Source organism: Panthera leo, chromosome B1, assembly GCF_018350215.1.
Source record: "Panthera leo isolate Ple1 chromosome B1, P.leo_Ple1_pat1.1, whole genome shotgun sequence".
NCBI classification, from domain to species: domain Eukaryota; kingdom Metazoa; phylum Chordata; class Mammalia; order Carnivora; family Felidae; genus Panthera; species Panthera leo.
This window is the reverse complement of record NC_056682.1, coordinates 81,357,115-81,384,613: the sequence shown is the minus strand read 5'-3', so window position 1 is coordinate 81,384,613 and position 27,499 is coordinate 81,357,115. Positions and strand designations below refer to the sequence as shown.

General features: G+C 40.6%; 2 protein-coding genes and 1 long non-coding RNA gene across 6 annotated transcripts in view; 2 read left to right on the top strand and 1 right to left on the bottom strand.

The window, feature by feature from the left end:
• SMAD1 (SMAD family member 1) overlaps positions 1–2,891 on the top strand; it is a 79,115-nt gene extending 76,224 nt beyond the window's left edge. For all 4 annotated transcript variants that reach the window (XM_042935388.1, XM_042935390.1, XM_042935387.1 and 1 more), the window contains exon 7: positions 1,494–2,891. In XM_042935388.1, the coding sequence (XP_042791322.1) occupies positions 1,494–1,637 (144 nt within the window). In that variant the 3' untranslated portion in view covers positions 1,638–2,891. The remainder of the gene's footprint in view (positions 1–1,493) is intronic.
• On the bottom strand, positions 1,047–21,781 carry LOC122217820. The gene is made up of 5 exons (XR_006201693.1): positions 21,634–21,781; positions 17,838–17,971; positions 14,557–14,701; positions 5,418–5,515; positions 1,047–1,132 (listed from the first exon to the last, which is right to left on the bottom strand). It is a non-coding gene; the product is annotated as an uncharacterized LOC122217820 (long non-coding RNA).
• A 193-nt stretch (positions 21,782–21,974) lies between these two features.
• Positions 21,975–27,499, top strand: part of MMAA (metabolism of cobalamin associated A) — a 50,113-nt gene continuing 44,588 nt past the window's right edge. Inside the window, exon 1 of the mRNA XM_042935395.1 lies at positions 21,975–21,999. The gene's annotated coding sequence lies outside the window, so the exon portion shown is untranslated. The remainder of the gene's footprint in view (positions 22,000–27,499) is intronic.

The following is a 27,499-nucleotide window of genomic DNA, read 5'->3' as shown; positions in this document are numbered from 1 at the left end:
TATGATACGAGGATATGCATTAAAAATGTATTGGATTTCATTCATTCAGCAAATATTTTTAGCACTATTCCAGAGAATTAATACAAAGATGAAAAAAAGCACCTTAAAGTTTCTAGCTTCACAAATGCTTACAGCCTAGTATATGCTTAATTATAAAATAACGTGATATATACTGGAATGGAGGCTAATATAAGATATAATAGACATAGCTGGGAAGCTGGATGTGGAAAGCTAAGGGTGAACAAACTTTGTTTTAAAACTCCTGCTGACATGATGAAGGGCAGCTGCTTATCATACATTTGCAACAACAAGTTTGCATAGTGTTTATATGGTATTGTTCTTTATTAAAACCATAAGGGTTTTATACCTTGCCCTTGCACACTTAGCATCTTAGAGAAATTATATAGGTCATTTTGCTAATTTTAATAGCCAGTCTTTTTGCCATTTTGAAGATGATTATCTTGGACTTTAAAACATACATTTTCTAAATTATTTGCACAGTAAATTCCCCATATATCTGAAAAATCCAAGTCCATTCAGCTGAACACGTATTTCTAGAGCTTCTGCTTTGTGCCAATCACTGTGCTAGATGTTTGAGATGAAGGTAAATAAGATCTGATCCCTGCCTTCAAAGAACTTACTGTCTAATGGGGGAAACAGGCACACATACCTTTAAATTAAACATAGTGTATTGATATTTGTACAAATGTATGAATGTATATACATATGCACTTCGTATATCACACCTTCCTGAGAGTTCTGATATTTATATGTACTTCTTGAAATTCCTGGAGTAGATAGGTATCAGATAAATAGAACCCAGCCTTCTCTGACATTCCTCATGAAACAAGGGTTTATCAGAGCTTTATATTCCATTGCCCACCACACTAGTGAGTTTTTGATCATTGCAGTTGCAAAATTACCTTTGTCTTTTGCAACTTTAGTGTCCCGATTCAGTCATACTGAAGATGTCTGGCAGACTACCTTCTTGTACAAATGTATAATAGAATCTATTGATTCAAAGCAATGCTTCGGTGTCCATAATAGCTTTCTGGATATGTATGTGCCTCTGCCCGTTTGCTTAGAGACTGAAAGATCAAGAGCTCTGTGTTGGTAGGAGGACCTTCAGTGGCTGAGGAGGGAAGAAGCAGAAAGTCAGTTTGGCTAACATGACTTTTTCTTTATTTTCTTGATGATAAAAAGTTAAAAGGTGCCTTCGTTAAATGAAACAGCCTTATAATATATTTGAAACTTTCATTCCCCAAGACCAGTGCTTCTTAACTTTGATTCTGTGGAGGGAACTTAGGGAGCCTAGAACACACCCATCACCTGAAACTGCCTGCCATACTGTATGTGTTTGTGCACACAAGCATCTGTCTTATGGAAGGCATCTGTGTCTTTAATCAAGAGTGTCTGATTACTTGAATTGTTCTTACTTAAAAAGTTTAATCACGGAGTGAAGCAAGTTAAATGACCTCCACTGTGTCTTCTAGGGTTGGGGAGCAGAATATCACCGCCAGGATGTTACTAGCACCCCCTGCTGGATTGAGATCCACCTGCATGGCCCCCTCCAGTGGCTGGATAAAGTTCTTACTCAGATGGGTTCACCTCACAATCCTATTTCATCTGTGTCTTAAACAGCCTCAGGCTTCTGCCTCTTGAAAACTATTGAGCCTTGCATGTACTTGAAGGATGGATGAGTCAGACACGATCAAGAACTGACAAAGGAGCCTTGATAATACTTGACCTCTGTGACCAACTGTTGGATTCAGAAATTAAAAAAATAAAAAAAAACAAAAACCTTGGTAACATACTGTCGATATCGAGAACCTGTTTAGTTTACATTGTAACATTCTATTGTAAAATCAACTAAAATGCATACTTTTAGCAGGACTTCCTGTATAGTTAAAGGAGAGATGGCCAAGCCAGGGACAAATTATCTATTTGGTCCTAAGAGAAATGGTCCTAAGAGATTCTTTTGTGTTTGGCACTTTAAGGTCATCGTTTGGCAGAAGTTTAGCATTAATAGTCTTTCTGAAGTGTGTTTTTATCAGGTTTAGAACCCATGTTGAGTCTTATTTTCATGGGTTTTCATAATATTTTAAAACTATTTGTTTAGTAATGGGTTTTTTTGTTTTTTAAGTAAAGTTTAACCTGATGATATACACAGTAATCTTTCTAAAATTGTACGCTGACCATACTGCTGTCAGAATAATGTTAGGTATATGCTCTTTGCTAAATATATATGTACAGAATATTTGGAAGTTAAGAATGGATTAGACTAGTGGACTTAGTATTTGAGGGGGTGGGGGAGAGGGAAATGACAACTGCAAATGTAGAATATACTGTAAAAAGTCAGTTTGTGACTTTCAAGAAACAAACCGATGCCTGAATTTTGCTGTGTTTCAATTTTTTAGACATTTTATCCTTTTCTTTTTTTTTTTTTTTTTTTCTTTTTTTTTTTGGGCGCCTTCTATCCCATCCTCTCCAAAAAGCAGTTGTACAGCTGGTTAATTCATGTAACTGTGAGAGCAAATGAGTAATTCCTGCTACTCTGAAATCGACTGCCTATATGTCTCAATACCAACCGTATGGAGTGCTTCAATTTAATAAGCAGTTTTTTATGGAGTTTACAGAAACAGGCTTTAATTTTCAAGTGAATTGTTCACCAACTGTTAAATATTTGGAGGATTTAAAGAACATCCCTGTTTAAATCCATTTCAAACTTTTAAGGATTTTTTTTGTACTGTGTTTGGTTTTATTTTTCTTCTGCTAATCTTTTATATTCACTTATGCTCTCGTACATTGAGTACTTTTATTCCAAAACTAGTGGGTTTTCTCTACTGGAAATTTTAAATAAACCTGTCATTATTGCTTACTTTGATTAAAAATTTGTCATTTCCTTATTTCACATGCTAGATTTTAGGATCAATCAGATTTACTTCTGAATCTTCGGAGAGATTTCTCTCAAATAATTCTTTGCCAAACATAAAAAACTAAATTACTAATACAGAGACAGGGAAACTGAATCATGAAGAGGGCAGCATCCCTGTAAATCAGAAAAGGACGTGTGGAACTTTGGAAATTAAGAAAAAAGGAGCAAAATTTGGAATTTTAGACCTAACCGTATAAACTTGTTTATGTGAGGAATTGCAGCACCAACAATTCCAGATGGACAACACTCTACAGCATCTCAGCTTCACACAAAAAAGCAAGTGTAACGTTGACCCGGAAGGAGAGCTCAAAACTGCAGCCAGACGGTGTTCTCTTGCCCATCCACCTCCTGCAGGAATCCTCTGTCCTCTCTCCCATCCCCCACCCCAACCCCAGACAGTTTGCCCATGAAGGACACAGACTTGAGAAGACTTAGATTCTTCCCTTGGCCACATCGATGCCACCCCTTCTTCTTTTGATACGTCCTTCCCACAGTTGTTTACCATAGCCCCGTTTCTGCCCCGAACTGTGACCAAACAGAAACTTCTGCTGCATCTTGCTGTCTCCAAAAACATTGTGCCAGTGGAGAAAGCCCTGGATAGAATACCTATATTAGTGCACACGTTTATGGGCATCTGCTGGGTCACTTAACTTCAGTGAACCTCTGGTCCCTCACTTGTAAAAAGGAGACACTGTTTCCTTATCACAAAGTTGAGGTGAAGCTCTTTTGGAAGAAAAAGGTGTGAAAATGCCCTGGAAACATTACTGCGTGTGAGTACGGGAGTCACTGTTAAACCCTCTCCTGTGTGCTATTTTCCCATTTCCCTAAGTCATTCCTCTCACGGGTGATCAGGAGTGATGATGGGGATTAGTGTGATACAATAACGTTAGAGAAGATGAATAAATTAAAACTATTGAGCTTCAACAACGAAGTGTCGCTGAAAATTGTCCAACAATAAAGAGCCAGGGTCATTTTTCTCACCCTCTTCCTAGCAGTTAGCTACTTTTTGTTTCCCCCAGTTCCCATGGCTGCTTGCTGGTACAGTTATGCAAATTGTTAACTGGGTGTAGCACACTAGTAGGCAGCTTGGAGATAGACTGGGTCAAACTCCAAAATAATCCAGAAGATTGAAACCTACTGGAAGGGGGGACCCTAGGAATTTGCGGCATGGTAAATGAGTCCTTCCTGCTCAAGTGCAATTAATTTGTGTTTTTGGTAAAATCTTGATAGAGGTCATTGTCGTCATAGGAGACTATTGAGTCTCCTGGAAGTTTCAGATTAAGGGGGGAAAAAAAGAGCAACTGTTTGGATTACTTTAAATTCAACAAATTCAAACAAAAAGCAATGTGAGCTGTTTCATAGTAGACCTATTTCCTGCCACCAAGAAACCACAAACGGGGATGATTAGAATTGGAGGGCCTAGAGCTCCTCACTCCCTCGTTTCCGACATCCAGTGAGTTCCTTAAGTTTCCTGCACCTGTTTAATCACCCATAAAATAGAAGCAACAAAGCCTATCTCATGGAGTTACCATGGAAATTAAGTCAATACACGCGAAGCACTTAGAACTTCTCAATAGATAATAATACGACCAATTCACTGTCTGGGAAAGCAATCAGAAAAGAGTTCAAATCAACAAACATTTGATGAAGACTACTTACCTTTCAAATATGTAAGAAGCATGGTGGGGAATCCTGACTGACCTCAGGGAGTATGTAGTCTAGTGATCAGAGAAACCCAACGGAAGAAAGCTAGCGATTTGTGAAGGCTTCCCACGCCAAGCACTGTGAGGCAGTTTCCACACAAGAACATAAAAGAATACTCTATCCTCAACTCCTGTCATTTTTCTTATAAATGAGGAAACTAGCCCAGAAGCTAAATAACTTGCCCAAAGTCACCTAGCTAGTTAGTCTGGGAATCAGAATTTCAATTCAGGTAGGACTTAAAAATTTAGAGTTAATTCCATTATATATGTTTCTGTTGTTAGTTTGCAGACATATAAACAGTATAAAATAAGGCAGAAGGAAAAGCACAAAGGAAAGAAGATACAGTTCAGACTTCAGTGAGTAAGGAGATCCATAAAGGTTTTACAGAGGAAGTGGTATTTAAGGTTGAGCTTTGAAGGTTGGAAGCATTTTCATAATTGGAGAAACTTCTGGGCAAGAGAACAGTCTGAGTAGAAGTATACGTGACAGATAACCTGTTGCTTGGTCCACCCCGGCATCTGCCCACCAGTTTCTGAAGACATTCCTCCAACCTACAGGATTACCGTGGGATTTATCAAACAGTCCCTCTGGCCACTATTAGGTGGTCTCCATAGGGACCTGTTCTGTAGGAATACTGAGACTAGAAGAGTTTTTCTGTGTCTGGCTGAAGCTAAGGTAAACCTTGGGATTGCCCCTACCACCTCTTTGGCTCTATGGGCTGGGGATGAGAACGTAAGAGAGTTTTAAGGGCATCCAGACTGTAGGGTGTAGGACTTACCAAGCGCTGCCACATTCCTGTTAATGGTTATCCTGCGACACCAGAATCTTTATGGCTAATCCGCTCTTTCGCTTCATGTAGTTTGAGTTTTTGTCAGCCTGCAAGAATACGTGGTTTAAGCAATACGGTATGAACATACTTGAATTTTTATTTATTTTTTTATTTTTAAAATTTTATTTTTATATGTTTTAATGTTTATTTTTGACAGAGAGAGAGAGAGAGAGAGAGAGACCAAGCGTGAGCGGGGGAGGGACAGAGGGAGGGAGACACAGAATCCAAAGCAGGCTCCAGGCTCTGAGCTCTCAGCACAGAGCCGGATGCGGGGCTCGAGCCCACAGACCACGAGATCATGACCTGGGCTGAAGTCGGACGCTCAACCGACTGGGCCACCCAGGCACCCTGAACATACTTGACTTTTTAAAAAATGCTTGCTTATTTATTTTGAGAAAGAGAGTGCAAGTAAGCAGGAGTGGGGGAAGAGCAGAGAGAGAGAGAGAGAGAGAGAGAATCCCAAGCAGGCTCCGCAGGACCATGAGATCATGACCTGAGCTGAAATCAAGAGTCAGACACTTAACCAACTGAGCTACCCAGGAGCCCCATACCTGACTTTTTTAAAGATACACCATTTCTATAGGTAATTTTCTTTTAACCAAACAATACTGGTTCGCTAAAGATTTTTAAAGTCTAAGGAAAACAAAAGGAAGAAACTGAAAGTCACCTGTACTAACCGTTGGTGATTAAATTACTTTATCCTTGAACCAGGTGGTTATGACAACCCGGCATAGAGATATTCGGCATGCTATAGGAAATTCAGGTCTAAAGGTTAGTCACTAGCATCAAGGTGATTGGCTCCATTTGTTAAGCAGTTATCGGCACCAACCCTGTGCCAACCATTGTGCTGAGTGATAAAAGCGAATAAATCCCCCGCCCTACCTGCGCAGCTTGCACTCTAATGAGAAAGGAAGATAAGTGACACAATAACATTGTGCTGTGACAGCAGAGGGCACAGAAGGGAGTATAAACTGGACCCGAAGACTCAGGGAAGACTTCTCAGAGGGGATGGTGCCGAATGCCTGGCACATTACCGTACCAGATTTAGATCTCAAAACTCAGGTTTCACCCAACGCAGAAGACGAGCTGTTTGGTCTCAATGTGCATTGATTTCTTTGTTGCATACACATTTCTTATTTTTTCTGGGAGAATTGGGATTGTAGGCAGTTTACTGGAAACTCTTTTTTTTAATTGAGTCTGTTGACTGTAATTTTAAAATCCGCACAATTCTTAAGTGGTTTTTAAGGCAGTGGTCCCCAAGGATGGTGCTGGAGGGAATTCTCAGGCCTACAGTTTCCAAGCACTGGAACTGAAAATCTCTTCACGGAAGATCTGGAAGCTCAATGCTAGCAACTGAAAAGCCATAATACATTCTCACCGAGATGCAATTCGCAGTTTAAAAGGCAGGGTCCTGTTATATTTAAAAGCTCAGGAATGGCTTTAAGGAAGACTTTGTGAAAAGCTGACAATGTGTAAATTACCCCCTCCCCTGCCTTGATCTCAAAGACAAGTAAATCAAAGTAAGATAGCCTTGGAGAGTAAGTTTTTAAAAGGTTAAAAAAAAAAAACAAATTGAAATCAAGCTGCTGTTATTCCTTAAGACTAGATATTTTGTGAGAACATGAGAGAAAATTTTGTTTTTTCCTCTAGTCTTGGGTCAGATGGAGACAAAAGAATAAATTCACCTCCACCATATTTCCATTGCATGGATTTCCATTGCATGGATGTATAGTTATGTTGCAGATGTGATAAAGAATCTGGGCACATGAATTATTATAGACATTTTTTTTAATGCTGACTCTGTCACCTTCCAGCTGTGTCATCTCAGGCAAGCGAATTAATGTATGAGCTTCAGTCTCATCATCTGTAAATGGAAGAATAATAGTCACACTCTCACAGGTTGTGTGATGCTGTGATGTGCACTAAATACTTGGCACAGAAGCAGGCACACAGTAAGCGCTTAATAGTGGCTTGGGTACAATGGTGACGATGACCTAGAGGGCTTCATCAATACAGGCCTAATAAACTCTTTTTTTTTTTTTTTTTTTTTTTAATTTTTAATGTTTGGGGCACCTGGGTAGCTCAGTCAGTTGAGGGTCTGACTTCGGCTCAGGTCATGATCTCGCAGTTAGTGGGTTCGAGTCCTGCATTGGGCTCTGTGCTGACAGCTTGGAGCCTGGAGCCTGCTTCAAATTCTGATTCTCCCTCTCTTTCTGCCCCTCCCTTGCTCATACTCTGTCTCTCTCTCTCTCTCTCAAAAATAAGTGTTAAAAAAAATTAAAAATAAATATAGAGAGACATAGCATGAGTGGGGAGGGTCAGAGAGAGAGGGAGACACAGAATCCGAAGCAGGCTCCAGGCTCCGAGCTGTCAGCACAGAGCCCGACACGGGGCTCAAACTCATAAACCGTGAGATCATGACCTGAGCCAAAGTCAGATGCTTAACCAACGGAGCCACCCATGTGCCCCAGGCCTAATAAATGAACTCTTATCTCTGGGACATCGTAGATGATTTGAAACCCAGTAAGAATTTTTTAAATCCCCACAACAATAATAAACATTAAAGAAAAAAAAAGCAGTGGCCAGTGTGTATAGCACAGCTAATGTTAATAAAATATAAATCTTGTCCATTTTCTCCTGCTGCTTCCAACAAGAATCTTACCTATAGATTCTTGACAGAAGATTCTTGATGTAACACTATTGCCAGTTTTATTCTATTTACTAAATAACTGCTTTCAGAGTACTTACAAATATTGATTTACATTACTCCTTAATCCACCCTTAATTTATAGACTAGCCACTTATTAGGATACCTCTTACCCTTGTGTTTCCCAATATTAAAATAATGTCTTTATTCCTGGTTCCATCCTACGTTATTCTACCTTGAATATTTGCCAAACCCGGTCTCAGAATCGTAACTCCTGCCTTAGAGTGTCACTAATCCCAAAGGATTTGGGCTTCTCTAGAGTTCTGACCCAGAGTCTCCTCCATCTGCTGAGAGGCCACCCCACTGGAAATTTACATCCAGCGTATGCCTTCCCCACAACCTTAGCCATTCTTTTTCTGTGTCGTTCCAACATTCCAAATTCTTGTTTATCCCTGTGTAGGCAAGGATTTATTTTGGTAGTGTAATTCTGTCTCCTCTGGTCAGGACATGGAAGCCTCCTATTCTACTTCTGGAAGCGTATGATTCCTAACTGGGTGAACTGGCAGTCACTGTGCCCTGGGTGTCTGCCTAAATACACAGCAGATTCTACCAGTTACCAGTCATCGTATATTAATAACCCACTCGTATCTAGTAAAATCCATTAACTCATGTTCCTACCAATTTTCCAGCTCCATCCCCTCACTTGACTAAGTATATTTAGAAATTTAAATTTGCATAGTCCTTTTGAGAGGAAGGAGACAAGATAAACCCATTTAACCTTTATAGGATATGTAATTCTACTTAAGCATAAGGCATTAACTGTAACACCACTAAGAAATGTCTCTAAAGCTAATCCTCATGTGACAGTAAAGAGCCTTTATTTTTTTGTGTGTGTTTATTTTTGAGAGAGAGAGAGAGAGAGAGAGAGAGAGAATGAGTGGGAGAGGGGCAGGGAGAGAGGGAGACAGAATCCAAAGCAGGTTTCAGGCTCTGAGCTGTCAGCACAGAGCCTGACACGGGGCTCAAACTCATGAGCCATGAGATCATGACCTGAGCCAAAGTCAGACGCTTAATCAACTGAAACACCCAGGTGCCCCTATGTGACAGTAAAACGCTTTAAAATTTCAATGATTGAGACACCAATCCAAATAGGTTGTGACACTGATCAACCTTTTTTTTTTTTTTAAGTTCATTTATTTATTTTGAGAGAGAAAGTTCAAGCAGGGGTGCAGCAGTGGAGTGGGGGCGGGGGGGCAGAAAGAGAGAGAATCTCAAGCACAGAGCCCAAATGGGGCTTGAACTCATGAACTTTGAGATCATGCCCTGAGCAGAAGTCAAGAGTTAGATGCTTAACTGACTGAGCCACCCAGGCGTCCTGATCTATCTTTAAAATGGATGGAGGGTTCCTATATATATTCCAGACTGGAGCTTCTGTCTTTCAGGAGACTGGAGCAAGAGGAAGTAAGGGAGAGAGAAAGGGTCCAAGTCAGAGACCTATATCCAGACTCTGGCCCTTGGTGATCTCTGGTGATCCTTGTGAAGTTCTCCAGTCCTTTGACCCTGGGTTTCTCTCTGTAAAATGGGAGTCACACCCTTCAGTGATGTGTGAAGAAGAGGGACAAGTCTGCTTGTCATATCGGTACCTGAGTTGGTGCCCAATAAACAGGAGTTGCCATACTTATGTTTGGTTAGGCTGCCAGGGTGATTTATTTTTTAATCTATATGTGTCTATTTGAAAGTTCACCTTCACTGCCTTCAAATTAAAAAACGATAAAGTTGCATGATATGAAAGTTATATCTTAATAAAGCTATAAAAAAGGAAGATTTTTAAAATTAAAAAAAAAGGAATCCATCAAATTCCCTTAGAGAATATATAAGTGATTTTTAAGCTGAAAAACCTCAGTGCCTATTCTGTAGGGGGCCAATAAATATTGATTAATAGACTTCATCTGTAGTTTTTCATGAGAAGGCAAGCCCAAGTTCTCCCTTATGTAGACTGCCCTTAATCCAAACATTAATTACTACTTTTGTATCACAAGACTGTTATGATAATCATACTCTATGCATTGGGAAATAATTTGAAATTCATGAAGAAGTACATCTCCATGCTTTGATAAATGAGTATAATTAGTTCCAAAATTTTTGTTCATAAGCCAAAACTGGTGTCATTAATCATTAAATATTCCCATTAAAATTAATGTAAAAACTTCAGTGTTGCTCTTAATGGAATAATTAATAGAGTAGAGGCCTCATTTAATGGTGTTGGAGGGCCCCAAGGCTCTGTCCTAGCTGTCCTTCTCCTCTTTATACACCTCCCTCCCAAGGTGACTTCTTCCACTCTCCAATCCCATGGCTTTGATTACCTTCTATATACCATTGACTCACAGATGTGTCTCCAGCCGGGGCATCCCTTGGGAACTCAGATATCCAAGTGCCTGCTTGACATCTCCACATGGGTGACATCTCAAACTTAACATGGCCAAAACTGAACTTGATCCCATGCCACACCCCCACATGCTCTTCCCCTTCTTGGTAAAGACCACCATCATTCACGCAGTTGCTAAAGCCACAAATCTTTTCTCATCCCACATCCATCCCATCTGTAGATCCCATTGCCTCTACCCTCAAAACACATCTTTCTCCACTTCTTTCCATCTCTGCTCCTTGCTTCCTAGCCTAAGGCACCATCATCTCTTGCCTGGACCACAACCATCACTTTCTGGTTGGTCTCCCGGGTCACTAATCTTGCTCTTGCTACAATTGACTCTCCACATGGCACCAGGGAAAACCTTTAAAAATGCAAATCGGGGGCGCCTGGATGGCTCAGTCGCTTAAGCATCAGACTTCGGCTCAGGTCATGATCTCACGGTCCGTGAGTTCAAGCCCCGTGTCGGGCTCTGTGCTGACAGCTCAGAGCCTGGAGCCCGTTTCAGATTCTGTGTCTCCCTCTCTCTCTGCCCCTCCCCTGTTCATGCTCTGTCTCTCTCTGTCTCAAAAATAAATAAACGTTAAAAAAAATTAAAAAAATAAAATAAAAATGCAAATCAGTTCATGTCACTTCCTAGCACAAAAGCTTTCACTGAGTTCCCACAGGTGCTTAGCATCAATTCCAAACCCTCCTGTTGCTCATGAGGCACTGCCTCAGTGGTTCTCATTCCTAGGGGGTGATTAGAGTTTTATGGGATTATGATTATCATAGTGATTGGGAGGGGGTGCTGCGACTGGCATTTAGTGGGCGGGGTAAGTATGCTAGATGTCCTGCAGCTACAGGATGAGCCTTCTTTCTTTCTTTCTTTCTTTCTTTCTTTCTTTCTTTCTAACTTATTTATGTATTTTAAGAGAGAGAGAATGAGCGGGGGAGGGAGAGAGAATCCCAAGCAGGCTCTGCACTGCCAGTATGGAGCCCGACACAAGGCTTAAACTCAGGAACCAGGAGATCAATGACCTGAACTGAAACCAAGAGTCCCACCCTTAACTGATTCAGCCCCCCAGGCGCCCCAGGATGAGCCTTCATTCTGCCTGTTGATCATTACCTGAGCCTGAATCCAGACTTGATATTACATATTAAGTACAAAATAGAAAAGGATGTGCTGTGTTTTGTTCCAAATTTTATCTAGAAATGTTCACCATTTCGGAAAATCTCCTCACTGCTGAAGGAGCCACTGACCATGTTTGAATCATTACTGCAACATCCCTTCACATGCACGTTGATTCTGCCTAAGTGGGCCGTTATCTGCTTACTTCTGTCTTCCAGCGGAGTTGTGCCTAAACATTTACGTGTTGAAATACAAAGCACTTTATTATAAATTGCTTTTTAAAATTACTCCTTTAACAGGAATTAATGGTTGATTGATGATACCAGTTTGGACTTACGAGCAAAAATTTTGAACTAATGATACTCATCTGTTGAGAGATGAGATGAGGGAACTTCTATACGAAGCAAAAATTATTTCCCAATGATAGACTATGGTTACCATGGCAATCTTACAACAAAATAAGTAATAATCAACATGGGCCATGGAGGAGAGGTCTCACTCTTCTCATGGGAAAAATTGCAGATGAGGTCCATCAATTCATTGGCCACCTACAAACTAGGGGCAGGAATTCATGGTTTAATACCATTCTTATTGTTCCTAGGGAAATTTGATAGCTTTTGTAGTCTTAATATGTTTTTAAATTTTAAAACAGTGAAGGTGAAATTAACATAGAAAGGAATTTCCTTTTTGAGCCGCAGGAGGGGCACTACAATTCTTTTTTAAAGAGGCATTGGGTCTTAGGTTTGAGATTTGGTGTCCCATGCTCTCTGGTTCTGGCTTACCTCTCCTGTCTGACCTACTCCCACCCCAATCCAAATTCTCAGACACACCAAGTTCTTACCCGTCTGAGTACCTCTGCACCAGCCACTAATTCTCCCTCCCTCCAGTGCTCCTCTCCCTGCTGTTTGCACAATGGCTCCTGCTTGGGTATTACCTCCTTGGATCCTTGCTCGCCCGAGGCACTCTCCATCACATCGCCAGAGATCACCACCTGATCGGGGACCTTCTCTGTCTTACACAACAGAACATTGAACATTATCTGAGAATATGGTAGGGGCCCAGAAAATGTTTCTAGAATTAAAGCATGAGTAGAGGGAGGCAAGCTAAAGCATCTTGGTGGTAACATATGAATATCATTCATAATTCTGAACATACAAAACTGTAAATGCTTGCATTCTAAAAGAAAATGTTAAGACATTTGAACCAATATGGTGGCATTGCCAGCACCCATGCTCACAGTTTCAAAGACTGCAAATTAGTACCAACTGCAAGTACATTCACAATAGATTTGTGAGCTCTTTCTAGTTAGGTGTGGTATTTCTCAGTTAAAACATATCTGTGGTCACATATGCAGGGTATAAGAGCCCATATAAGTGATTTCTTGTTCAAACTGAGGTTAAAAACAAAATCATGATGGAGGAACATGGGGTCAAACATCTCCCAGCAAACCTTGATGACCTATTGAGCAAGGAGAAATGTTTACCAAAAACCGGCATATAAGCATGGGGCTTAGGCGAATGACACTTTCATCAGGAGAGCATCCAAAGAGAGATGTGTGTAAAGAGCATTAACTAACCTGCCTCAGGTTCCCCCATCTTTAACCCATCCACTACATGCGCTTGCTAAAATTCCAGGGTTATCACTCTACTCTGATGAAAATCCTCTGGTAAGTTTTCATCACCATATATGGCATGTATAATAATGAGATCAGAGAAGTGCCACCTACTTGCAGAGCATAGTCTGACTGCTCCCACCTGCTAGCCTGTCCCCTCGCAGGCCCTAAGCTCTAGTCACTCTGGAAAATTTGTTGTCCTCACCCATGACAGCCACTGTCCTGGGCAGTGGTGGAACCCCATCCCCCCTCCGCCATTATGCTACCATAGCACCCTCAGCTTATTTCCATTTAAAGTGATGCATGTTCCTAGTGCAATTTTCTCTTCCTATTCTTCCACTGGACTAGCTGCTGTTTGAATGCAGGACTGTATCTCACTTATGTTAGTCTCTCCCGCACTACCCGAGGCTCGGAGCACGATAGACACTCAGTGTACATTGGTCTGAAAAAAAAACAATGAATTTACCTAAAGATTTAATGATCTTTTGGTGGAATAAGCTGATAATGATCTGATATTTCAGAAACTGCTATTCTAAATATGATTTTTATCTTTTCACAGTTGAACATGATTTGCTCTTTCCATAGGGAAGGCTCACCCTGAGTCTGAATGTGAGATCTGAGCTTCCTTTCCTTGGGATTCTTATATTCTACCTCTTCAGAATAGTGTTCAGTAGCAACACAGAGGATTCAGGAAGGCAGGTTAATATTTACAGATGTGAAATTCCATAATCTTTCATCAAGGGCATTTGTTGACTGTAAGACTACAATAGGGGGTTCTAAGAGTGGAGGATGTGGCCCAGCCTGGTGAATAGCTAAGGGGAGGCAGCCCAGCAGCCTCAAGAAGGAGAGAACTTGAAGAACCAGCGAGAACATCTAGCCCACATGCCCTCATACATCCATGTGCATGGGGCAGGGGGATGGAGAGGTTGGGGGTGCGATGAGCCCCTAAAACTGCATGTAAAATGTTTTGTGTATGTAGCGAGGTATATTTTCCCTGTGGGTGGATGGGCCCACCCCATTCTCAAAACCATCTGTGACCAACGAAAGGTTAAGATCTAGCCCAATATTGGGGTGTCTGGCTGGCTCAGTCGGTAGAGCATATGACTCTTGATCTTGGGGTCATGGGGGGGCATAGAGAGCTCACTTAAAAACAAAACTACAGTAAGATAAAATATAAAATAGAATAAAAATAAAATAAAATAAAATAAATGTAGCCCAATATGAACTTTCCTCCCTCAATAAAGAAAACTCTGGCCTGGGAGGTTGGGTGAGTTGTCCAAGGCTGCGTGGCACCTTAGTGTCCTAGCTGTGCCTGGAACCCAGTCTCCACTGCTTGTTTCCACTGCTTGCCCATGTTGCCTTCCCATCAGAGAGGGCTGATGCTTCCGGCGGTTTTCTTAGAAAGGCTTCTTAAACTGATGGCAGTATCCCAGTTGTCCTAAATTGAATACAATATCAGTGGGTACCACTTTAAAACTAGGGCTAAGGCATATACTTACTGCACTTGATCTCTGTTTTACACCAGATTGTGTGACTACTACGACTGAGCGCTATTTGATACTTTCATTTGTCCCCCACAACACACACCCTTTGGAGATACTTTAAATTTTGTTCAAATTGGTACTGCAGGTCAGAATGCAAATTCTATAATAAAATTACTGAGCTGTGTTGGAGCTCCTGAAATTGCAGTTTCATAGGCTCTTAGTTTCTAAAATTGTGATGCCTTGCTTTATTTATACATGGGCCAAGTTATTTAAATTTTTTACAGGGACAATGTTTTGTTACTTCGCGTTCCCTATAGGGAATGACAACTAGAAGTTCCCTTGAAAAGTATGGTTTCAACTCCATTTTTGTGCTTTTAGAAGAGAAGCATTACAGGACTTTGGTTTGGAATGGTAAAAAAAATTTTAAAAAAAGGTTATTTATTTTTTTCTCATGAAAAATTCTTTAGAATTACTGCCTTGGGGTGCCTGTGGCTCAGTTAAGCGTCCTCACGGTTCGTGGGCTCGAGCCCCATGTCGGGCTCTACGCTGATAGCTCGAAGCCTGGAACCTGCTTTGGATTCTGTGTCTCCCTGTCCTTAACTTTGCTTGCTTAACCTGTCTCTCTGTCCTTAACCTTGCTTGCACTCTGTCTCTCTCCTTCTCTCTCTAAAAAATAAATAAACATTAAAATTTAAAAAAAAAAAGTATTATTGCCTTGATGCAATGGCTGTGGAGAGTGACAAGAACAGTCTATTATGGTGTATCCATTTTCCCGGCTTTTAAATACTGAAGAACAGGAGGTCCTTCCCAGGTTGCACGACTGCCTGTGGTGATTATCCTTGAGGCTTGGAACTACTGCTGAAAAAGTCTTATTCAGAGTTGCTTACTGGGGGAGAGAGGGAGAGAAAGCTCCCAAATGCAGAACAGCTCAATGAGGTACATCTAGCATGAAAGAGTCAGCTGGGGGGCGAGTGGTGTGTAGGGGGTAACCTGTCCTCCCTCTGTTGTAATTCCTAAAAAAGGCTAGACACTATGCAGGAAGAAACGCAAGAAGGGAAATGATAGGAACATTCTGTGAATGTGGAGAAGCCAAGTATTAGAATTATGTACATAGGATGTGCATTGCAGATGCTGAACAGAACCGAAGGGTGGCCAGGAGGACACATGAAAGCCCAGGTCCCGGGGCCAAGTGGCACAAGGCAGGAGAGAAAGAAGAGTTCAGAGCAAACGGCACAAAGAGAAAGCTAATAGGAAAAGCCAGCTGTCCGTGGCCTGCTCTCGCCCCCACATCCCCCACATACCGCCTGGCATGCCCACCCCTCTCCCCCACCTGCAAAGATCCCGAGTACCCGCTTGCTGTCCTGCTCGCCCCAAGCCTCTCTTGGAGGCTTTTTCCTCTGGCTTCTAATCATTCATTCATGTATGCAAGCATTTATTCAGCAAATGTTTATTGAGAGTGGCTTCTGGTAAGAGTCAAGATTTCATCTAGCCTTGGAGCACAGCTGCCAGGAAATTGCGACGAGGAAGTAAAAAAACCTGGGACAGTTCCAACACAAGCCTTAATCACCTGCAGTGTGTGGTGACACTCTAATAGAATTGGGGTCACTGGCAGAACAGTCTCCTCCCTCCGGGTTCCTTCACATAGTGGCCAAGCCGCTGTTTGATGGGAGCTGACTACATGTGAGTGGCCAAAAGGCAGATGGCCTGAGAAGCCAGGCAAGTTGGAGAAATGCCCTGTGCTATTGATTAGGGGTCAGATGTTATTACCACATGATACTTGACTTGTCCTCCAGCATTCTTCCCCAGTCGCCAGGCCAGCTGTGTGCGCGGTGCTGAATGTTGACCCCCAAACACAAATCTCGGGAGGCCTTACTGAGGCCGTAGGCAGGAGAAGGAGGCTGGATAGTAATCTTGAATTTCTGTTGTAAATAGGATTACTACAGTGCCCTCTGTCTAACTTGCATCTTTTACGTAGCTCATGCAGCCTTTCGTTTTTGTTTGAGATTTTGTTTACAAATATGATTGTTTAAATTTTTCATAAAGGTGACGTTCCTGTGATTAATTAACAAATAGTACAGAAGACTTCTTGCAAAACAACAATCCCTTCTGCTCTCCCTTTTCTCGGTTGGGCTGCCCTGAGGCACCCATTGTCATCTGCTATTGTTTTTCTTTTTGTTGCCATCTCTGCAGCTCTAAATAATAAGCTTCTACTTCTCTTTCTTGATTTATCGATTCTAGACCTCTTTTATTGATTCCGCCCTGTGATAGATGACGTAGCTAACTTCTACGGCTCCCACATCCCCTTCCTGCCTCCGCCCAGGGTAGCAATTTCATGATTCTTGTTTCCTTCATTTTGCCCTCAGCTTCTCCTCCTGGCCTTGTAACCAGAACCTCTATTTGTACAATGTCAAGGTTGATGGCGTTTACACTGCGTTCCTTAAACAGAATCAAGTCTGCTGTGATTTGCACACAGGTTGATTCTAAATGTTCCAAACCGATAAACAGCATTAACGTTATCATAACTACGTAGAAAGTATCCATCCAGAGCCAAGTGACTCCGTGGTTCTAACATCACAACAACCTCATCCCTTGGAGGGAAATGTTTCTAGAGTCAACTTCAAATGGGTTCTCCTTTTGTGTAATCAAAATTACACAATCAATTTGATTTTAGCGTACTTTTTATTTGGACCATAAATTTCTTTTTTTTTTTTTTAATGTTTATTTATTTTTGAGAGAGAGAAAGAGACAGAACATGAGTGGGGAAGGGAGAGAGAGATAGAGGCACACAATCGGAAGCAGGCTCCAGGCTCTGAGATGTCAGCACAGAGCCCGACGCGGGGCTCGAACTCACAGACCGTGAGATCATGACCTGAGCCGAAGTCGGACGCTTAACAGACTGAGCCACCCAGGCGCCCCTCAAGACCTATTGTTTCTTGATTGTTTTTCTTCACTAGGATCCTATTCTTATTTTATGGATATACTTTTATTTTAAGAACATGTATCTTTTTTCATGTAGATTATCGCAAAGTGAATCTGAAATACCTTTTATTTTCCAAAGTATCTTTTTTTTTCTGAAAAAAATTTAAATACCTTGTTTAATGTTTTCCTGCTATAGATTTTTCTGGGTTTTCATTGTTGTTGCTGTGGATTTTTAATCTTGGACTCTCTACATCATGGTGCTTGCTTTTCTCCAATGAATGTTGACCTCTTATTCTCCATTCATCCTGACAAAAAAGGCAATAAAAAGGCCAATTAGAAGCCTAACACCCTCTGAGTGTTAGCAATGGGCTTGTTGCTCAGCAGGTATCCTTCTTAGCTGTATGTTAGCAGCATCCTAAATGCCAAAATTAGCAGGGTTTTATTCTGGAGTCCAAGACCATAGTGGCTACCCCAGTTCTTCCCAGAGAGTTTGCTGGGGGAACAATCCTCCAATTTCTGTGTCTTAGAGTAATGGCCAGGCTGAAGCAGTTCTGCAAACAAAAGTTGGAGAGGGAGATGACAGAACTCTTCTAAATATTAGTCCTTCTGTTCTCTACCTCACTTCTCTTCCTTGTGCTGTGATGTCTGTCATTGCCAGTCCCTTCCCATAGCTACAGCTCTCTCACCTTTTATGTTCTAGGCAGCTGCTGCTTCCTCTCAGCCTCATGGTCACAGTCTTCATCCTTTCCCACAAATTCCAGAAATGGGTTGAGCTCTCTTATCTGCTGATGGATCCCTTGCATTTGTTTTTTTATTGCTGAGATTTTATTTTTAATTTTAGGTTACTTTATGACAATATTAATGGTATCTGAAGGGAGAGTGGAGCTCCATGTGTGTGCTTTGGTCTGCCATCTTGAATAAGGTCTCCTGTGGAATTCTCACACATCAAAAAGTGGGCCAGAATGTGGTGAAAGGAAAATCCACAAAAGCATAACTTGAGGCAAATGGGCTTGATTGTGCCTTGAAGGACAGGAAATATAACCACAGACAAAATAACATGAGGTTCCTATACATATGAAATATTAAGAACAGTTTTGGGGCACCTGGGTGGCTCAGTCAGTTGAGCATCTGGGTCTTGATTTTACTTCAGGTCATGATCTCACGGTTCATGAGACTGAGCCCTGCACTGGGCTCTGCGCTGACAGCATAGAGCCTGCTTGGAATTCTCTCTCCCTTTCTCTCTGCCTCTCTCTCAAAATAAATGGATTAACTTAAAATAAAAGAACAGTTTTAAGTGGCCCATGAATGACAAGGGAGTTAGAAGCACCCCCAGTGTTGACATACATCATGATCATGGTTTGTTTTATGTGTTATCTTGACTGGACTAAAGGATGCCCAGAGAGCTGGTAAAACATTATTTCAGGGTGTGTCTGTGAGGATGTTTCCAGAAGAGGTTATCGTTTGAATCCATAGACTAAGTAAAGAAGATCATCCTCACCAATGTGGGTGGGCACCATCCAATGTGTTGAGGACCTAAATACAACAACAACAACAACAACAACAACAACAAAAGGATGAATTTGTTTGTTTTGCCTGAGGTAGGACCTCCATTTTCTCCTCCCTGACACTGGTGCTCCTGGTTCTCAGGCCTTTGGATTTGGACAAAATCATATCCCTGGCTTTCCTGGTTCTTCATCTCACATCTCTCTTCTCGACCTCCACAATGTCACCCAATTCCTATAATAAATTATATACATATAGGTAGATATATAATGGTGTGTGTGTGTGTGTGTGTGTGTGTGTGTGTATATATATATATACACACACACAGACATGCATATGTACACTAACTCCCCATTTTTTTCAGTCATTAGCACCAATGATCACCATTCACTCAATATATAATTAAACATCTGTTGTTGTTTTTTTTTAACATTTATTTATTTATTTTTGAGAGACAGAGTGCAAGCAGGGGAGGGGCAGGGAGAGACGGAGACACAGAATCTGAAGCAGGCTCCAGGCTCTGAGCTGTCAGCACAGAGCCCGACGCAGGGCTCAAACCCACAGAGGGTGAGATCATGTCCTGAGCCAAAGTCGGATGCTTAACCGACTGAGCCATCCAGGTGCCCCTTAACTAAGCATCTGTTTAGTGCCAGACGCTGTGCTAGATGCTTGGGATATGACAGTGAGCAAAAATAGATGTATTTCCTACCCTCACAGAGTTAACAGTCTTGTGATCACACAAGAAAACGTAAGATTATGCCTGGAGTTAGTGCTTTGAATGAGCGGGACATTAGTCTATGAGAGTGAATGGGGGCTTTGACAAGTCTGAGGGATAGGTGAAGGTTTCTGTGAGGAATTGATTTATGAGTAGCATAACTTCCAATAAATGCCAGTGTATAGTTTATAAACATGTATGTATATTATTATTACATGTGTAGATTTCATTAAGTACACACCAGGTGAGAAATGATACAGTAGGAGTGAAAAGTATTTGGCCTAAGTATCGGGAGACCTGGGAGTCCTGGAGTCTTTGAGGATCAGCTTTGCCAACAGATGGCTCTCTGGCCTTGGATGGCTGGACCTCACTTCCCAGGGTGGGAGTCCCTTTATCAGTAAAATAAAGGGGTTGGATGGAAAGATCTGTTAGGTCATTTTCCGATCTAAAAGTCTCTCAAAATATATACATTTCATTAAGAGTTTTGTCTCCCTTGAGTGTCTTGACTTAACAAATAATTCTGCTCAGGTCATCTACATATACTTTCCAATTCTAAGGATCATTGGTTCAAGAAATATCTTTTGAGTACTTATTATCTAATTGTGTGTGGTGTGTGTGTGTGTGTGTGTGTGTGTAGAGAAAAGACAAGAGAATAACTAAGCACAGGCAAGTAAGATGAGTCATTTTAAGTGAAAATAGAAATATATTTCTATGTCAGCAAATATATATTTTCTTTCTTAGAGGCATGTTGACTGAACAGAGTTTCAATCAACAATTATTTTTTGAGCATTAATTAAAGATTCTTTGGGACTTTGCTCCTGGCTTCATTTTAATGTTTATTTATTTTTGGGACAGAGAGAGACAGAGCATGAACAGGGGAGGGGCAGAGAGAGAGGGAGACACAGAATCTGAAACAGGCTCCAGGCTCTGAGCCATCAGCCCAGAGCCTGACGTGGGGCTCGAACTCACAGACTGCGAGATGGTGACCTGAGCTGAAGTCAGATGCTTAACCGACTGAGCCACCCAGGTGCCCCAACCTGGCTTCATTTTAAATTGAAAAAGTTTCTAGAACTAATATACAATAGTATCTTATATATGTTATATAATATATAAACACTAATATACAATAGTGTTTACTGCTCTTGAAATGTTATTTATGAAACTAGATGGAAGCTTGTGTCCATGTGCACATGTGCATGTGTATGTAGTTTATTTATTGGTAATAAAAGCCCTCCTTGGCAGAAACACAAATCTATTTTCTAGGTCCATAGAAATATCCTTAGAAATGGCCTGAGTGATTTGGCAAATTGAAAGGGAATACTTGTATGTGATCAATAAACCAAGGGTGTGATCTTTAATTCTCTTATTAGTTTGTGCTTATTCTTATACTTGATTAGAAATGTTTATGGTTCAGGGGCGCTTGGGTGACTCAGTCGGTTGAGTGTCCCACTAAGGCTCAGGTCATGATCTCATAATACGTGAGTTGGAGCCCTACGTTCCACACTCTGCTGTCAGCACAGAACCCACTTTGGACCCTCTGTCCCCCTTCTCTCTTCCCCTCCCCTACTCGTGCTGTCTCTCTCTCTCTCTTTCTCTCAAAAATGAAAAATGAACATTAAAAAAAATTTCTTATGGTTTAGAAACAATAATTTCCCTATTGCCATATATTTTTAAAATAAAGATCTACACTTCCATCTTTGAATTTAATTTCAAAGTATCCCTAATTGTGTTCATAATTTTGATTCTTACTTTGGAGTAAACCTCTAGCATTCAGGATCTTCAAGTCAGTGACCCACTTGGTCCTCAGATTTAAAAGAGTTTCTTATTTCACCAGAGAAGCAGTCCTTCTCATCATAGTCAGACAGGGAACTCAGGTGTGGGATAGTTAAGCTCACAGAAAACTTTGCTGTACTATGACTTCTTTGGGTGGTGTTGAGGCAGTCAGAAAGGAGACATGAGGACATGGTGGGGAGGGGCTTTACTGGAGTTGTTGAAAAAGGCTATCCCTTTCACCGACATATCCTTTCCTTCCTGAAAACAGTGGCTCCGCCAGCAGAATGCAGTCCTCATCCCTTTTGATCTCCGAGGGCCTTTGAAATATGAACATAATTACACGTAAGGTTTTGGGTGGCACATGGAAATACTTAGGTAGCATCATCTTTGGAAAAGATGGTGATTTCTCTATAGATTTCAATTCAAAAGACAAATTCCTTTCCTAGAAGAAAGTTTGCATTTTTCCCATTCCCTAACTTAAACTTTGCTTTTCTGTTGCTAACTACCATTGGTAGTCCAGAGTATGCAATGAGATGACAGTCAATGCATAAATAAATATCCGTAAATTGCTAACAGGTGTCTCTAGAAATTATAGTCCTTTTTCAGGATTCATCTAAGAACTACATTATAGGCAAATATGTTAGTGACACACATAACCTTGATCAGCTGTGACTATATCTAAATAGTCAAAATGCAGCTGTGAAGGGATTAGGAAAAGCTGACCAAATCCTTCCTTAAAAATTGCACTAAAATGCAACACAGGAGAGATAAAATGAAGGCGTTTATGTATTCCCTGAACTTACAAAGTCTGTGCCAATAGTTCAGATCTGCATTTTAATATTACATTTATGCAATTACAAAGATGGAATTTGTTTAGCCTTTAAAAATTATACTGTGGACAAACACTTATTGGCATGGGAAGAAGTTTGTGGTAGACTGTTAAATTTATAAATCAGGTTTTAAAAAGCATATACTGAATAGTCTTCTTGTAGTAAATAAATGTGTATATTTATAATAAGAAGAGGGCTGAATTGATACCTAGAAATTGTTAACAGCGATTACTCCCAGATGGTGGGATCATGGGTGTTTTATTTTACTCTTTTTGCTGGTCTGTGTTTTCCAATTTTTCTTCAACAAGATCATATTGCTTTCCTAATAAGAAAAAAAAACCAATAAATGTTATTTAAACCTACTGTATTACAAAAAGTGTTAAGGGCATTGGACAGCAACCGAGCCGCTGATAACCTGTAGCGATCATGTAAAACATGGGCAAGAAGCAAAGAAATGGCAGTAAGAATGATTCCTTTAATTCTGACAACAATTCCAATGTATGGGTTTTCTCCCTACCACCAAGCAATTTTCCAACACCAGTTGGGTTCTACAATTCCATTCCATTCCATTCCATTCCATTCCATTCCATTCCGACACTATCTGTGTGGAGGTCACATCAGATCCCACCCGCTCAGGGTTCGGTCCTATAAAGTTCCTTCCTCCCTCCCCCACCCACACACCTGAGATGCCAAATCCAGGTCCAGGTTGTCACCTGTGCTTCCTTCCGATCCACCAGCTATAGATCAAAGCTTCCCACGATCCCCTCCTTGGGTTCAGTTAATTTGTTAGAGCAGCTCACAGCACTCAGAGAAACACTTTACTTACTCTATCACTGGTTTATTATAAAAGGATATAACTCAGGAGCAGCCAGAGGGAAAGATGCATAGGGGAAGGTGTGGGGGAAAGGGTGGAAATTCCATGCTCTGTGAACACACCTCTCTCTTACCACCTGCACGTGTTCAGCAACCCAGAAACTCCAAACCCCATCTTTTTGGGGGTTTTACAGGGGTTTCATTATACAGACATGATTGATTTAAATCTTGGGCCATTGGTGATGAATTCAATCTCCAGCTCCTCTCCCATCTCCGGAGGTCAGTGTGATGGAACAGAAAGTTTCAACACTCTAATCAACTGGTTGATCCCCTTGGCAACCAGCACCCAGCCTTAGGTACTTTCCAAAAGTCACCCCAGTAACATAAACTTAGGTGAGGTTGAAAGGGGTTTGTTATGCATGTCAACACACTTTTATTGCTCTTATCACTTAGTAATTCCAAGGGTTTTAGGATCTCTGTGCCAGAAATAGGGATGCAGACCAAGTATGTTTTTCGTATTGTAATTCACAATATCACAGTTCTGCAGGACCAGCCTTTCCCAAAGTGTGCTTCCCAGAACACAGGTCCCACAAGATGCTGTGTGAAAAACAAAAAAGAGGTCAATTTTAATACCTATGGCAATATTAGCAACATTTAAAAAAGGACTCTTTTGTTGATTCAAAATACACTCTGGAAAGTTCTGCAGTGGAGAAACCTGTGGCAGCAATTGCTTAGTTACCAGATACCTATTTTCATGGAACACTTATGAACATTCCAAGGCCCACTTTAGGAAATACCATACTTCCAGTAAAGTCCAAGAAGACCTTTGCTTTGAGTCCCAAAGGCCTCTTATTTTGATTACTGTGCCTAGAGAAGAACTCCACAACCAAAGGCTTTCAGTTTAATATGCCTGAGTTAAAACTCAAAATAAATACAGAACTATCAAATAAACAGCCACTGATATGCTTCCATTGCCTGACAGTGGACCGAGTTGTACTCCATGAGAAGAAACCCAAACGTTAAATTTCTCTTTGGACTCTATCTCCTCAGATAAGAAGAGTGGATTCTCCCACAGCAAAGTACAAGGAGCTCCAACTTTCACCTCCTGGCCTTACTTCTTCAAGGCCTCCTCTTGGCCTTTTCAGTGGGTTCTCACTTCCTCCATTCTGTAGAAATGATGCTTCGAATGTCCTTAATGAGACAAATTTCCAGAGCTGGCACAGACCACTGCTGGATGTTGGCACACATAAGACTAACAATTTGGAGAATATTTAAATATGTTTTCATTATAATTTTAAAATAGCAAAAAAGCAGTTTTTTACTTTGGTAAAATATACATAATATTTACCATTTTGATCATTTTAAAGTGTACAATTCAATGGCATTAAGTACATTTGCATTGTTATGCAACCATCACCACCATCGATTTCTAGAACTTTCTGATCACCCCAAACAGAAACTCATGAAACACCAGCTCCCCATTGCCCTTCTTCCTTGCCCCCCGAATCCCTGGTAACTCCTATTTTACTTTCTGTCTCTATGAATTTGATTGTTCTAGGTACTTCAGATTAGTGAAACCATGAAATATTTGCATGGTTGCATCTGGCTTTATTTCACCTCGTATAATGTTTCCAAGGTTCATCCAGAACAAGATAGTGTTCAATTAATAATAATCACCTTATATCAGTGAAGAAGATGATACTGTTCGTCATCTTTCATCAAGGTTTTTGTGACTGTCTAAAAGATGGAAGGCTTGAGGCATAGGTTAGAGCTCACATCCAGTCAGTGTCTTTTCTTACTGTATTTCTACTGAAATAGAACTAACCATAATTATTGGTTATCAAGATTGGCAGAATTGTTCAGGACCGCCATCTAATAATTCTAAATATATGGCTCAAACATATACCCAGAAAGTATGCTCTGATTTCTCTCTCGGTGATAAGTCAGGCACTAGGATAAAAAAAAAAAACACACCATACTTAATACTTGGAATGTTTTCTTTCAACCTCAGAGATGATGGTAAATGGAATCTTACCCCACTTTGATTTCATTTGGCTCTAAAAAGTGTTTTTCTAGGTTTGGGAAAAGCATTTGGATTACTTTCTCTTATATATCTCATTTGGGGGGAACATGACAGGTAAGTACCATACTATCTTGGATTTCTCCAATGAATGAAAAAAATCAAGTGTTAAAATCAAACTTGTGGATTAAAATATTTATACCATAGCTTGGTCTTCTTAAGAAATCCTGATAGTGATAATATTTAAAATGATAAAATTTACATTCCGACATGATAGCCTGAGGCTATTAAAAGTGGAATATATCACTGAAATGTGCCACTTGAAAAACCTACTTTAAAAAAAAAAAAAAATGGCATTACTAGTGTCATGAAGAAATGCTTTTATCTCATCCCTGATTTCAAAAGCTTGTCTAAACACTTTCACCTCAATAAATAGTTTATTTCTGCGTGGAAAAGGCAGCTTGTGCTTACTGCCAGTTTCTTCACAAAGCACGCTTCAGAGGTAAACACTCAGTGACCACAGTTTGAACACATTAACCACGTTCACCGACTGTGTTCTAAGATGCAGCAATAGGTAAAGGGACAGTTTATCCAAATAGGCAAACACTTCCTTATTGAAAACATTACTGGTGCTGTCGGTGTCTTCCCAGCCTGCATCATGGCTCACAAAACAATTGCCAAATGCACGTGAAAAATCTCCTCGAGCACAAGGGTGAAGCAACAAACTCACAGATAAGTCCCGGAGCGCCTCCCTTTTCTACATTTCTGCACATTTCTGCCAAGTGTTGATTGATACTCTGCACATCTGTGATTCTTTCCAAATGTAAGCCAAATGTCTGCTAGCATGCACTCGTGATAGACATTGCCCTTCTGCGCTATATGCCATTAATATTACATGATGCACAATGGCCCTCTTTGATTAGGAAATTCCCAATGGCTAATTTACGTTTCTTCCTGAGCCTGGTAATTATCATTACCCTCATAGTTGGGATCGTAAGTTTTTTGCACTAGTGTGACTTCCTTATCTGTTTGTTGTTGGTTTTGGTTTTGGGTGTGCAATTTCGAATGTTTCTTTAGTTTGGGTCCCTTCACCTTTAAATGACAGAATTTATCCATTTCATATTAGAAAGCATTATTTTGTGCTTGTTCAGGAAAAAACTCAATTGGTTTATCAGAAAGGTCACGGTACTTTGAAAGCAATGCAAAAGCTTCTGTGGCTTCTTGCCATTCTTTAACAAAGTTTTGTAACAGACAATGCAATAGAGACTAGAGGCAAATTGATTGCTGGTCTGATAAAATCCAATTTTCACGTATTCATCAAGATTCAATTGTTCTCGCATATACAGTTTCACATTCGAGCTTTGCATCGGGCTCTTGTTCACTGTTTACATTTTCAGAGTTCTGTTATATTTACACTATCATTGCATCATTACTTTTACACTTCAGTACCTGTAAGCATTTGATTTATTTCTGTGAATTGGCTATCGTAGCATGCAGTGAAAGATGTAAAAGTTACAGATGTAAATAGCATTTAAATGTATAAAATTCAATAGTTGAGGCAAAGTGCACCATGAATGGATGCTTATGCTATGCACCATAGCCGGGATGAACAACTTTCAGGCACACAGTGATTATTAGGTATGCAACTAGATTTATAGAAAATATAATATTAATCTTAACTTTCAAATTTACCAAGTGAACATTAAATTGTTCCCTTGCTCTTTCCTTCTATATATGGCCGGGAGCCTACCAATGACCCCTGGTTTGTCTGTGAGCAGCACTTCCCCAGGAGGTACTACTTTGGGGTGTTGGGATGGCTACCTGCCAAAATAGCTCAGCATCCAACTAGCCTGATATCCCAAATCCCCAAGCCATGTGTTATTCCTCCCATGACTTCAAGATAGATCTGGCTGATTGTTATAAAATAGCATTAAGCCTACAGCATACAGTTAGGCTGTAGATATAGACTATATATAAAACAGACAGTCTTTACCTTCTGGGGATTATAGAAATAAACACAAATAAATTGCAAGCTACCAACTGTGGTAAGTGCTGAAGGACAAAAAAAGATGAGAGAGAATAAGAAAGTGGAGGCTGAAAGGTCTCATTTAAGTTGATGGGTCAAAGGCAAGTGCTGCGTGAGCTATTTCCTTTGAGATCCTCAAAGAGAAATCAGCCA